Below are 13461 nucleotides of genomic sequence, written 5' to 3' on the forward strand. Positions count from 1 at the left end.
AGCCCCTCACTGGGGGATTCTAGGCAGGGGCTCTACCACTGAGCCACGTCCCAGCCCCTCACTGGGGGATTCTAGGCAAGGCTCTACCACTGAGCCACACCCCAGCCCTTCACTGGGGGATTCTAGGCAAGGCTCTACCACTGAGCCACACTCCAGCCCCTCACTGGGGGATTCTAGGCAGGGGCTCTACCACTGAGCCACACCCCAGCCCCTCACTGGGGGATTCCAGGCAGGGGCTCTACCACTGAGCCACACCCTCAGCCCCTCACTGGGGGATTCTAGGCAGGAGCTCTACCACTGAGCCATGCCCCAGCCCCTCACTGGGGGATTCTGGGTAGGCCCTTAACCACTGAGCCATGCCCCGGTCCCTCACTGGGTGACTCTAGACAGGGTCTTTACATTGCTCTGTGTGTCTCAGGCTTAATTAACCCTGAATCTATTATGGAGCCTGTGCTTAACTGGGGCAGCAGCTTCCATGAAAGTATTTGAAAGCTCCAAGCTCACAAAATGTGATTTGAAGAACAGCTACTTGAGGGCATAGCTTACCCTCTTAGAGCCCATTAGCAGGAATATTAAGATGGGAACCAGAATTCAGCAAAAGAGAGTGCCTGGGAGGCTGGAGAGATGATTCTCTCTTGCAGAGGATCTGAGTTCAGTTCTTAGTACCCATGAGAGGTGGCTCACAAGTGCATGTAAATGAAGTTCCAGCAGATCCAACACCCTCTTTTGGCCTCTAGGGGCACTGCACTCCTGTGCACTTACACACACACACACACACACACACACACACACACACACACACACACGTACACACGTACACACATAATTAAAATAAAGTGTTTGAAAAGAACCAGTCCCTATTGCTGGCATGGTGGTTCACACCTTTAATCTCAGCACTTTGGAGGCAGAGGCTAGAGGATCTCTGTGAGTTCAAGGCCAGCCTGGTCTACAAAGTGAGTTCCAGGACAACCAGAGCTGTCTCAAAAAAAGAAAAACAAAAATTCAAAGCAAAAACCCATCTTTTAGTGATATTATTGGGTGGCTCAGGACATCCCTAGGATGGAGTTATAACTGGATAGAGTAAAACCAGCCACTGGGGTCGCACAAGGGGTTGCCCTTTCCTGTAAATGGGTTTTCTGGTGAGATTCCTCTAAGATTACAGAATTGTCACTGATGTCTGTGCTGGAATTCTCGATTCTCTGCTGGACAGAGATGAGGGATCCTCTGTCTTCTCCTGTACCCAAGATTTTCCTGTATTTAGTTTCTTTTACATATATTTGTGTATTCGTGTGAAGGCATTGAATGGCTTGACATATATGGGGTCAGAGGACAACTTGGGGGAGACAGTTCACTCCTACTCTGTGGGTCCCCAGGAGTTGAACTCTGGTTGTCAGGCTTAGTGGCAAACACTTTTGCTGGCTGAGCCACCTTGCTGGCTTCACACTGTCATTTTAAGTGAGATAGACTAGTGTGTCTCTCAGGATAAGACCTTCCAGGAATTAGGGACTTTCTTACCAAGATAGACCCCAGCCTTGAAGAAATGGCATTTGGATTCTTCAACATCAAGCTTCCTAGGCCATTCCCTCGCCTTCCATAGACGTGAACTTGATGGAGCATTTGAATTTAACCCTGCAGGGCAAAACTCTGGGTTTTAGTGCGCTGAGACCTGGCGGCCAAACCCCAGGCATTTAATCACATGGCTGCAGAGAACGCTCCAGCAAGGCACGCGCTGCACAGACAATTATCTCAGGAAAGCCACAGAAGCCCTCTTCGCGATGCTTGCTTCTCTTTTAGAATTCAATATTTCATGTGTTGGAAGAAGTCTTGTTTGCTTCAAAGGACACGCTGGAGGCACAGGCCGGAGATGCTAATCATGCGGACGGACTGCTTTGTTTGTGCATAAATGAGAATCTATGGGGGAGTTCCAGCCTAATTGCTTGGGGGACCTGAGCCCGTGGGAGGATAGGCAGAGACATTTGTGCTCCTGTTCGTCGTTCAGTTTTGAAAGAACTGGATTTGTTCTGAAAGGAGGCTAAGCAATGGTGCTTTTTTTCAGAGAGCAGGGGAAGCCTTTTGTGGCTGTTTTTCCTGGCTGAGTCTGGTGGACTAAGCCTGTGATACCAGTACCTGGATACAGGAAGAGTACAAGAGGACCAGCCTGGGCCAGTTTAGTGAGACTCAGCAGCTAAGAGCACTGGCTTCTCTTCCAGAGGACCTAGGTTCAATTCCCAGCACCCGCATGGCAGCTCACAGCTACAACAGTTCCATGGGATCCTGCGCCCTCTGCTGGTCTCTCTGGGCATGCATGTGGTGCACAGACACACATGGAGGCAGAGCACAGGCCGCCACACTGGGCTTTATGGGGTGCAGTATGCAGGCACCCTTGAAACTAATTTGGTGTGACATAGTTTTGTTTATTGAAGGCATTTGTGGGGAGGGGAGAAAAATGAGCCCATGAACCCAGAGTTGATGCCCCAGATGCTGCAGCCCAGGCCTCCTGGCTCGCTGAGATATTCTAGAAAACTAGCCATGGTGGCCCTTGCCTGTCATCCCAGAACTCCAGAGGGGAAGACCCAGGTCATCCTTAGCTACATAGTGCACTAGAGGCCAGCCTGGGCTACACGAAGTTCTGTCTCAAAGCGAACAAAACAAAACAAAATCAAGGGTTCTCCCGCAGGTAGATGGGGTGGTGCCAAACACCTTTAATCCTAGCAGGAGAGGCAGAGGCAGTTGGATTTCTGTGAGTTCGAGGCCAGCCTGTTGCACAAAGCGAGTTCCAGGATAGCTAAGAAGGCTAACATAGAGAAATCCAAAGCAAGACAACAACAACAAAAACAAAAACATTTAGAGTCCTCCCACAGTGGACTGGAGGCTTGAATCAGTGATTAAAGAGCACTGGCTGTTGTTCTTCTAAAAGGCCCTGGTTTGATTCCCAGCATCCACACAGCAGCTCACAACTGTCTGTAACTGCAGCGTCAGGGAACTGAAGACATATACATGCAGGCAAAACACCCTACACATAAAACAAAATCAAACAAGAGTTCTTGCACAGCAGAGGCACGACTCACTAGGACCTGGGGTGAGGAACTTAGGAGTGTCTTTTCTGAGTACAGACAGAGTGGACTGTGACAGCCTCGGGGGGTCCTAGGTGGGGCTCTGGGGCCCTGCATCTTCCTTTAAGTTTTTATTAGCATGTTGTACATAACAATGGTCATGACAGTTTCATAACACACAATGTTCTTTACTCATATTCATCCCACCACCTTTCTCGTCCCCTCCCACTCCTGCCAACTCCTCCCTCCCAACTAGCACCTACTTCTACTTTCTTGATGCACGCGTGCATGCGTGGAGAGAGAGAGAGAGAGAGAGAGAGAGAGAGAGAGAGAGAGAGAGAGAGAGAGAGAGAGAGAGAGAGACCCAGTGAGTTTCATGGGGGTTGCTTACAGAGCGTGGATGAGGAGCTGTTCACAGGGCCGTGTGCCCCTTACTGCTGGGGAATGGCTCCTCCTCTCCTGTTTATTCAGGCAGAGTGTTGAGCTCCCTTCCCCCAGCCGCCATTAACTGCCTACCAACCCTTAGAGATGGCTGTGGCCTCCTTAGCCTCTCCCTCGGCTGCCATTAACTACCTATCGACCCTCAGGGAGGTGACTTCAGTGACTTCTGCTGCATGAGCCTTGGCTCTGCCTAATTCTAAATGTAAGGAAGAGGAAGAAGGTTGTAGATGAGCCGGCTCAGAGGGTAAAGGCACTTGTCACCAAACCTGACTACTGAGTTCCATCCCCGGGAACCACACTGTAGATATGGAGTTGCCCTCTCGCTTGCATATGCACTCCGTGGCACACGCTTGTCCACACATGCACACTGCACACTCACACCACATGCACACTGCACACTCACACCACATGCACACTGCACTCACACCACATGCACACTGCACACTCACACCACATGCACACTGCACACTCACACCACATGCACACTCACACCACATGCACACTCACACCACATGCACACTGCACACTCACACCACATGCACACTGCACACTCACACCACATGCACACTGCACACTCACACCACATGCACACTGCACACTCACACCACATGCACACTGCACACTCACACCACATGCACACTGCACACTCACACCACATGCACACTGCACACTCACACCACATGCACACTGCACACTCACACCACATGCACACTCACACCACATGCACACTCACACCACATGCACACTCACACCACATGCACACTGCACACTCACACCACATGCACACTGCACACTCACACCACATGCACACTGCACACTCACACCACATGCACACTGCACACTCACACCACATGCACACTGCACACTCACACCACATGCACACTGCACACTCACACCACATGCACACTCACACCACATGCACACTCACACCACATGCACACTGCACACTCACACCACATGCACACTGCACACTCACACCACATGCACACTGCACACTCACACCACATGCACACTCACACCACATGCACACTCACACCACATGCACACTGCACACTCACACCACATGCACACTGCACACTCACACCACATGCACACTCACACCACATGCACACTCACACCACATGCACACTCACACCACATGCACACTGCACACTCACACCACATGCACACTGCACACTCACACCACATGCACACTGCACACTCACACCACATGCACACTCACACCACATGCACACTCACACCACATGCACACTGCACACTCACACCACATGCACACTGCACACTCACACCACATGCACACTGCACACTCACACCACATGCACACTCACACCACATGCACACTCACACCACATGCACACTGCACACTCACACCACATGCACACTGCACACTCACACCACATGCACACTGCACACTCACACCACATGCACACTCACACCACATGCACACTCACACCACATGCACACTGCACACTCACACCACATGCACACTGCACACTCACACCACATGCACACTGCACACTCACACCACATGCACACTCACACCACATGCACACTCACACCACATGCACACTCACACCACATGCACACTGCACACTCACACCACATGCACACTGCACACTCACACCACATGCACACTGCACACTCACACCACATGCACACTGCACACTCACACCACATGCACACTGCACACTCACACCACATGCACACTGCACACTCACACCACATGCACACTCACACCACATGCACACTCACACCACATGCACACTCACACCACATGCACACTGCACACTCACACCACATGCACACTGCACACTCACACCACATGCACACTGCACACTCACACCACATGCACACTCACACCACATGCACACTGCACACTCACACCACATGCACACTGCACACTCACACCACATGCACACTGCACACTCACACCACATGCACACTGCACACTCACACCACATGCACACTGCACACTCACACCACATGCACACTGCACACTCACACCACATGCACACTGCACACTCACACCACATGCACACTGCACACTCACACCACATGCACATTGCACACTCACACTATGAATAAATAAATGTGACTTGTAAAGCCAAACAAAAAAGGGAGGAGAGTCCGGTCAAGGAGGGTCACGTGGGCTTGTACGGCAGGGAGTAGACACACAGCGTGACTCATTACCGTGGTCTGTGAATGGGCTATTTTTCTTACAAATTAGTGAGGAGCATAGCTCACTGTGTATTAGCTCCTTTCCTCACATTTCAATAAAGAAACTGGTTGAGTGGGAAGAGAAGGAAGTGTGCAGCGGGAGTCCCCACGACTGCTCCGGCCTCAGCTCCTGGGCAGTGCCTCTGTTTGGGATCAGCAGCAGCCATGCAAATGATGGGTTTCATATTGCTTGCCTCTCCTAAAACACTCGTGGTGTCTATAGTGTGTCTATAGGTTGGGCCAGGCTTGGTGCACAGAGTGCTTGCCCAGCGTGTACAAAGTCTAGGTTCCTTCCTTAGCGCTGCACAAACCGAGTGAGCATGGAGCACATGAGTGTCTGCCTGCAGCTCATGAGGTGGAGGCAGGAGGATCAGGATTTCACCATCATCCTTGGCTACGATAGGGGGTTCGAGGCCAGCGTGAGCTACACGAGCGCCTGTCTCAAAACAAAAACAAACATGCTAACTAGGACCAGACTCCTCCACTTCTCAAATCATGGTCACTACTCACTGCCATTTGCCTAAACCTGAGCAGCCACTGGGCTGGACTCCTCAGCGAGTTCCTAAGTCAGAGGGCATCCCTCTTCTGCTTAGACCCCTCCATGGCTACCATGACTCTCAGACCGGAAACCAACTCCTTTGCTGCTCCTCCTGCCTGGAGCACTTTCCATATACATGATGTCTCCCCATCTTCCAGTCTGCACTCAAATGACACCTGAAGTCACACGCTGAAGGGCACCTGCTTTCCCCACATCCTTTTTCCCTTGTATTTCTTCTGTCTATACTGCTCAACAATTTAAAATATTTGATCTTTGCTTATCTATATCTTTAAATGATTCCTCCAATTTTTAGAATGTGTGCGGGTGTGCACAGGTATATGTAACAGGCACATGGGAGACCAGAGGGCAACCTCAGCATCTTTCCCCAGGAGCCCTGCATCTGTTTCTGAGACTGGCCTTTTCCACTAGCCTGGAGCTCACCAAGGAGGCTGAGTTGGCTAGACAGCACAGAGATCCTCCTGTAGCCATGCCCCCAGGACCTGCACCGCCAGCTGTGGCTTTTTATGTGGCTTCTGGGGATCCAAGCCTGGATCCCTGTGCTAATACAGCAAGCTCTTTATCCACGGAGCCATCTCCTCTGACCCAGATGTCTGCTCTCTAAGAAGCTCCCTCCACCTTTTTAGTTCTGAAACAGGATTTCCTTAAGCACTACCGGGAGATCGCTGCATTGATTCAAACCTGGTGTGGATACAAGATCAGCTTGACCCGCTCCAGCACAGAACTCCTGCCCTTCAGCGGCCTCCCAAGTATCTGGGCCTACAGGAGCACACCATGCACCAGGCTGAAGCAGGGTCTCTCTAAGGAGCTGCAGCAGGCCTCCAACTTATGATCCCCCTGCCTCAGCCCCAAGTGCTGAGTTTACAGGCGAGCAGTACCACATCTAGCTCAAGGTTACCACTTTTTAAAAACGGTGGCTGTTCTTAGGTCCCTTTGCACACTGAAGGTTACAGCGCTGAACGTTTCCCTTTCTGGGCTGGGGCTCAGTGGGCAGAAGGCTGGCCTGTCATGCCAAGGGTGGTGGTGCGTTCCTGTAATCCCAGCACTCCAGAGGGTGAGGCAAGTGGGCCACAAATTCAAGGTCACCTTCAGCCACACAGTTAGTTCAAGGCCAGCCTGGGCTTCCTGAGACACAACACGCACATGGCAGTCCAAAGACAATCTGGGTTTCAGTCCCCGCTGCCCACCTTGTTTGAGACAGTGTCTTGTTCGTCCCTGTATATGCCAGGGTATAAGGTCCAAAGCTTCCAGGGATTCTCCTGTCTGCATCTTCCACCTTGATGTAGTAATGTTAAGATTACAGACACGCTCTACCGTGTCTAGTTTCTGTTGTAGGGATCCAAACCCAGATCCTCACAGTTGTATTTACCTCTTGAGCCATCTCCCCTACCTCTCTTTGTTTGTATATGTGCACGTGTGTGTGGAGATCAGAGGAAGACCTCAGCCGATGATGTTCCTTAGGTACTTCCCACCTTCTGTTTGAGGCAGGGCCTCTCATTGGCCTACAGAGTTGTCCAGTTGTCCAGTATGGTCAGCAAGCTTCCAGGGACCAGCCAGTCTCTGTTCCTGGCTTTTTTCATGGACTCTTGACATCTGAACTCAGGTCCTCAGCATGCAAAGCCATCTCCCTGGCAAAAGGCTTCTGTCCTTCCCAGCAAGATGGAGGGGCCTCTTTGTGTTCCTCCTCTCTGACTACAGCCTTTTGTCTGCAGACTCTCTTCCAGAGTCCAGAAGAGGGCTGGCAGCTCTACACCTCCGCCCAGGCACCCGATGGCAAATGCATCTGCACGGCTGTGATCCCGGCACAGAGCACCTGCGCCCGAGACGGTCGGAGCAGAGAGCTTCGGCAGCTCATGGAGAAGGTAGGGACCTGACGGGAGCCGAGGGGAGAGTGGGGAGGTAGGGACCTGATGGGGACAGAGGGGAGGTAGGGACTTGACGGGAGCCGAGGGGACAGTGGGGAGGCTGAGATGGTCTCTTGCATCTCCATCTAGGCTGAACCACAGCAGATCCAGCCAGGTGGATTGTTCTAAAGTGGCCAATGACTGGGATCCCATCTATGTAGACTTTGTATTTGTTTTTCTTTTTTCTTTGATTTTTATTAAATATTCTTTATTCATTTATTTTTGAGACAGGGTTTCTCTATGTAGCCCTGGTTATCCTGGAACTTACTCTGTAGACCAGACTGGCCTCCAGCTCAGAGATCCAATTGCTTCTGCTCCCCAAATTCTAGCTCTTAGGGAGCAGGGAGTATCATGGGCAGCATTAAGTTCCTTGTGCTCTCAGGCCTGGCAGCCTTGGGTCACCATGCTAAAGAAGGTACTTGGTGTCCTTTTCCAGCGAGGGTCTAACCTGTACTGCCAAGGCTCAGCAAAGATTCTGCAGTTGGGAGTGGTGGTGCACACCTGTAATACCAGAGCTTTGTAGGCCAAGGCACAATGACTGCCACAAATTTGAGTCCAGCTTTGGCTACATAGGAAGATCCTGCTGGGTGGGAGGCTGGGAAGGGTGGTAAGTTGCCACCAAGCCTGATGACCTGAGGTCCCACATGGTTAGAAGAGAGAATGAACTCCCACAAGGTGTACTCTGACACACACCAAACAAACAAACAAATGTAATTTTAAAATACTTTAAAGGGGAGAGATAGGCTAGGGATATGGCTCAGTGGGTCATATGGGTAACATGGACCTGAGTTCACATACCCAGTTCCTACATAAAAGCTAGGCCTGGCAGTGTATGTCTGTAACCCTGGAGCTAGGAAGGCAGAGAGACAGGCACAGCTGGGAACTTGAACCAGTCTGGCTGAAGTATGAGCTTGGGGACCCTGTCTCAAAAAATAGGTGGAGGGTGATTGTGGAAAACAACCAACATCAGTCTCTGGCCTCCAGACACACTTATGCAGATATGTATGCACACAAAACCACATACACACAGACATGTATGCACACACTCATAAATACACTTAGATATACAGATATATACACACATGCACGCACACACACATACATACACATGCACACGCGAGACTCCTTTTCACCCTGGCTGCCTCCACTTCATGAGTCCCCAGGATGTTTTGGACTCTTTGTTTGCTGACTAAAGTCCCTGTCACTGTCCATTTGTCAGCTGTGATGCCTGCAACCCCCACTGTACAGGGGAGGAAGCTGAGATTTGGCAGAGAGGATCCACCTGCGCACCTGCAGCCCCTGCCACTGGCTCCCAGAATCCTACTCTGCCCCAGAGCTGTGGACTCTCATGCCATGCCTTTGATTGTTCATAGTGGCTGAAAAAAAAATAGTTTTTGGCATGACTGGTGTGTGCCTCAGGGTCTTGTATAGCTTAGGGCAATGGTTATTAACTTGTGGGTCTCGATGCTTTTGGGGGGTGTTAAATGACCCTTTCACAGGGGTCTCCTGAGACCATCAGAAAACACAGATATTTACATTATGAATCATAACAGTAGCAAAATTACAGTTATGAAGTAGCAATGAAAATAATTTTATGTTTGGGGGAGTCACCGCAACATGAGAAATTGTACTAAAGGGTCATAGCCTTAGGAAGGTTGAGACCCACCGGCCTAGACTGCTCTTGAACTCACTAGGTACACAATGATGACCTTGGACTTCTCATCCTCCTGGCTCCATTTCCCAGTGGTTTGTCTTACAGGAATGTACCACTAAACCCAATTTATGCTGCATCCCAGGGCTCTGTGTACGCAGGCAAGGCCTGAGTCACAGCCCCAGTACCCTCTCAACTCTACCGTTTGTTCGTTTGTTTTTTATTAGAAGCAAGGTTTCATACTGACCCAGACTGACTTGAGATTCATTCCGTAGCCTTGGCTGACCTGGAACTCAAAGCAATCCTCTTGCTTTAGCTTCCTGAGTGCTGGGATTGCAAATGTGACCCACCACTCCTGGCTCCTTTTGAGGCTACCCTTGAAATTCTGATTCTTTGGCCTCTGCCTCCGAGTGCTGGGATAATAGATGTGTGCCACTACATTTGGTTCTGATCTTCATTTTGGAAAACACCCTCTGCTTTGCTGTGTGTGAACTTACTGCAGGTCAGGAGGTGACAGGGATGAAGGGATGGGACTGGATGGAACCTGCTATTGGAAGGTTACTGGTGAGACCAGGGGAAAGGAGGGCTGCCAGGCATCTTTGCTGGTCCTGCTTGCCTCTGCTTCTGTGGATGGCTGGGAGGAGGACTTTGACTCCAGAATGGTTCTCATTCTAGGTCCAGAATGTGTCTCAGTCCATGGAGGTCCTAGAATTAAGGACATATCGGGATCTCCAGTATGTTCGCAGCATGGAAACGCTCATGCGGAGCCTGGATGCAAGGCTCAGAGCAGCTGATGGGTCAGTCTCGGCTAAAAGCTTCCAGGTGGGTTCTTCGGAGTTCGGCTCTGAGTTCCAAGTATGGGGTCATGTCTGGGAAGACATGAGGGGATGACTAGGCTCTGGGGTCCTGAGGGCATCCTTTGGCAAGGGCTGGGCATCTGAGATGACAGGGTGAAAGTATGGGCCAAGGGCCAGGGTTTGGGATCGGAGGTCATTTTCTCCCGGTAAGCAGGAACTGAAGGACAGGATGACGGAGCTGCTGCCCCTGAGCTCGGTGCTGGAGCAGTACAAGGCAGACACGCGGACCATTGTGCGCCTGCGGGAGGAAGTGAGGAACCTTTCTGGCAACCTGGCTGCCATCCAGGAGGAAATGGGAGCCTATGGGTATGAGGACCTGCAGCAACGCGTCATGGCCCTGGAGGCACGACTCCACGCCTGCGCGCAGAAGCTGGGTATGCCTTGACCTCTAAGCTTGGCCCCTGAGCCCCGCACCCCTTAATACTACCTGTGTGCTCCAAAGCTAGGTGTGGTTTAGCATCTAACTGCTAAACCTCCCTGTTGGGTACCCCAACCCAAGACCACACCGGACCCCAAAGCTGGAGGTGGTTTTTGCTCTTGATCTCCAGCCCTTTATGCCCATGTTGACATCCTAGGATCATACCCTGGAATCTCCTCCCTGACCCTTGGACCCAGCACTTCCCAGTGCAAACAGTGTCCTGCCTCCCGTGAGCTCTTGCTGCATCCTCTCCTCACTCCCACTGTTCCCATCTCCCAGGCTGTGGGAAGCTGACAGGGGTCAGTAACCCCATTACCATTCGGGCCATGGGGTCCCGATTCGGCTCCTGGATGACGGACACAATGGCCCCCAGTGCAGACAGTCGGGTGAGTGATCCTATCCCCAGGGGCCAGAGCCAGTTACTGCCTACGGGTGCCCAGAGAATCCACACTTGCGACTCTTATTTAGGTTTTATTTTTATTCATTTTATTTGTGGGTGTACACGGGGCAGGAATGGTAGGGTGCATGACTGCAGTGCTATTGAAAGCCAGAAATGGGCATTGGGTATCCCTAGAGCTGGAGGTGTCTGTGGGCCAGCTGATATGAGTGCTGGGAATTTAACTCAGGTCCTCTGCAAGATCAGTAAGTAATCTTAACTGTTGGCTTTTTTTTCTTTTCCTTTTTCTTTTGAGCCAAGGTCTCCCTCTGTAGAGCAGGCTGACCTCAAACACTGAGGTCTGCCCTTGTCTGCTTTTTGAGAGCTGAGATCAAGGGGGCACATTCTGAGAACTGCACGCTTATGCAATCTTGTCGTACTTACACAGCTGAAGATGGCATGGGGGTCATGGAGGGAGACAGCACAGTGGACAAGAATGCTTGCTGCACAGACATGAGGCCCTGAGTTCGAACCCTCAGTACCCACATAAAAAGTCATGAGTGGCAGGTGTACCAGTTCTGTGGGGAGCAGAGACGGGAGGCTCACTGGGGCTCAGTTAGAGTCCCTATCTCAGAGAAGGTGGAGAGTGATACAGAGGGACATCAGTGTCCTCCCCAGGCCCCAGTCTGTGTCATTTCTGTAGTTGATAAAGCACTCTGACAAAAAGCAAATTAGGGAAGAAAGGGGCTTAGTTTAGCTTACAATTCCAGGTTACAGTCTACCTTTGTAGAGAAGTCAGAGCAGGAACTTAAAACAGCTAGTCGTCACCCCACAATCATGGCCAAGATCAGAGAGAAATGCATGCATGCATCTTGCTCGTTTGTGCTCAGCTTAACCTCTCCATTCTCATAAAGTTCAGGGCTCCTTGTCTAATAAGCCATGTTGCCCACAATGAGCTGGGTCTTCCCACTTTAATGAACAATAAAGACAGTCCCCTAAAGTCATGCGCACAGGCCAACTCAGTGTAGACAATCTCTCACTGACACTCACTTCCTAGGTTGTTTCAAGCTGACATTAAAGCTAAGCATCATGAACTGGAGAGATGGCTCAGTGCTTAAGAGCACCGGCTGCTCCTGTAGTGGTCCTGAGTTCAATTCCCAGCATCCATGTGGTGGCTTTCAACCATCTATAAAGGAATCTGATGCCCCTTCTGGCATGCAGGTGCACATGTAGGTAGAACACACATACATAAAATACATAGAAATAAATCTTAAAGAGCTAGCCATCACAAGGGCGGTCAAGGGTCACAGAGCACAGGCAGAAGCTCAACACCTCTCCACTGTGATCACTGACCTCGACTGATGACGATGGTCCCACCAGTTGCTTAGCTTGGAATCAGATTTGCACTTATCTAGTCCTGTGCGTTCTTAGGTGGGGACACCTGGACAAGAACCTCAATATCATTCCTCTAATTAACTTATCCTCAATGTGGTCCCTCAATAATGGACCTGAGCTGGATAATGAGGGCACCCATGAGTGCTTTTTAGCGTGGCGCTGATAATGGTGCCACTGAGAGATTCAGTGGCATGCCAGGCCACCTTGTGTTTACAGACCTTAGCCACTGACGATGGATTTGGGCCAGGCACGATGGCATGGCCCTTAATCCCAGCACTTGGGAGGGAGAGGATCTCTGTGAGCTCAAGGTCAGCCTGCGTACATAGTGAGTTTCAGACCAGCTTGGGCTACATAGTAAGACCCTATCTCAAAAAACAAAATAAAACAAAACAAGAACAAACAACTCCCAACCATACAAAATAGTGACCTCAAAGTGATCCCTTATTATCCAAACATGTTACTTGGTGAGTACTCTCAGCCCAGTCTCCAGTGACCCACATGAGTCTCCTGGGTGCACAATGCTGCCTGATCCTTCGATGATCCTTCACCACCACTCACTGAGGATCTTTTTGTTGTGTGTTTATAAAGGTGTG

At 50.8% G+C, this 13461-nt stretch overlaps 1 protein-coding gene across 3 annotated transcripts in view; it reads left to right on the forward strand.

The window, feature by feature from the left end:
* The window catches only part of Olfm2 (olfactomedin 2), a 79078-nt gene that overhangs the window by 63753 nt on the left and 1864 nt on the right, over window positions 1-13461 (forward strand). For all 3 annotated transcript variants that reach the window (XM_075966701.1, XM_075966703.1, XM_075966702.1), the window contains 4 exons: window positions 7980-8129; window positions 10498-10644; window positions 10834-11053; window positions 11377-11483. In XM_075966701.1, the coding sequence (XP_075822816.1) occupies window positions 7980-8129; window positions 10498-10644; window positions 10834-11053; window positions 11377-11483 (624 nt within the window). The remainder of the gene's footprint in view (window positions 1-7979; window positions 8130-10497; window positions 10645-10833; window positions 11054-11376; window positions 11484-13461) is intronic.

Source organism: Microtus pennsylvanicus, chromosome 3, assembly GCF_037038515.1.
Source record: "Microtus pennsylvanicus isolate mMicPen1 chromosome 3, mMicPen1.hap1, whole genome shotgun sequence".
NCBI lineage: Eukaryota > Metazoa > Chordata > Mammalia > Rodentia > Cricetidae > Microtus > Microtus pennsylvanicus.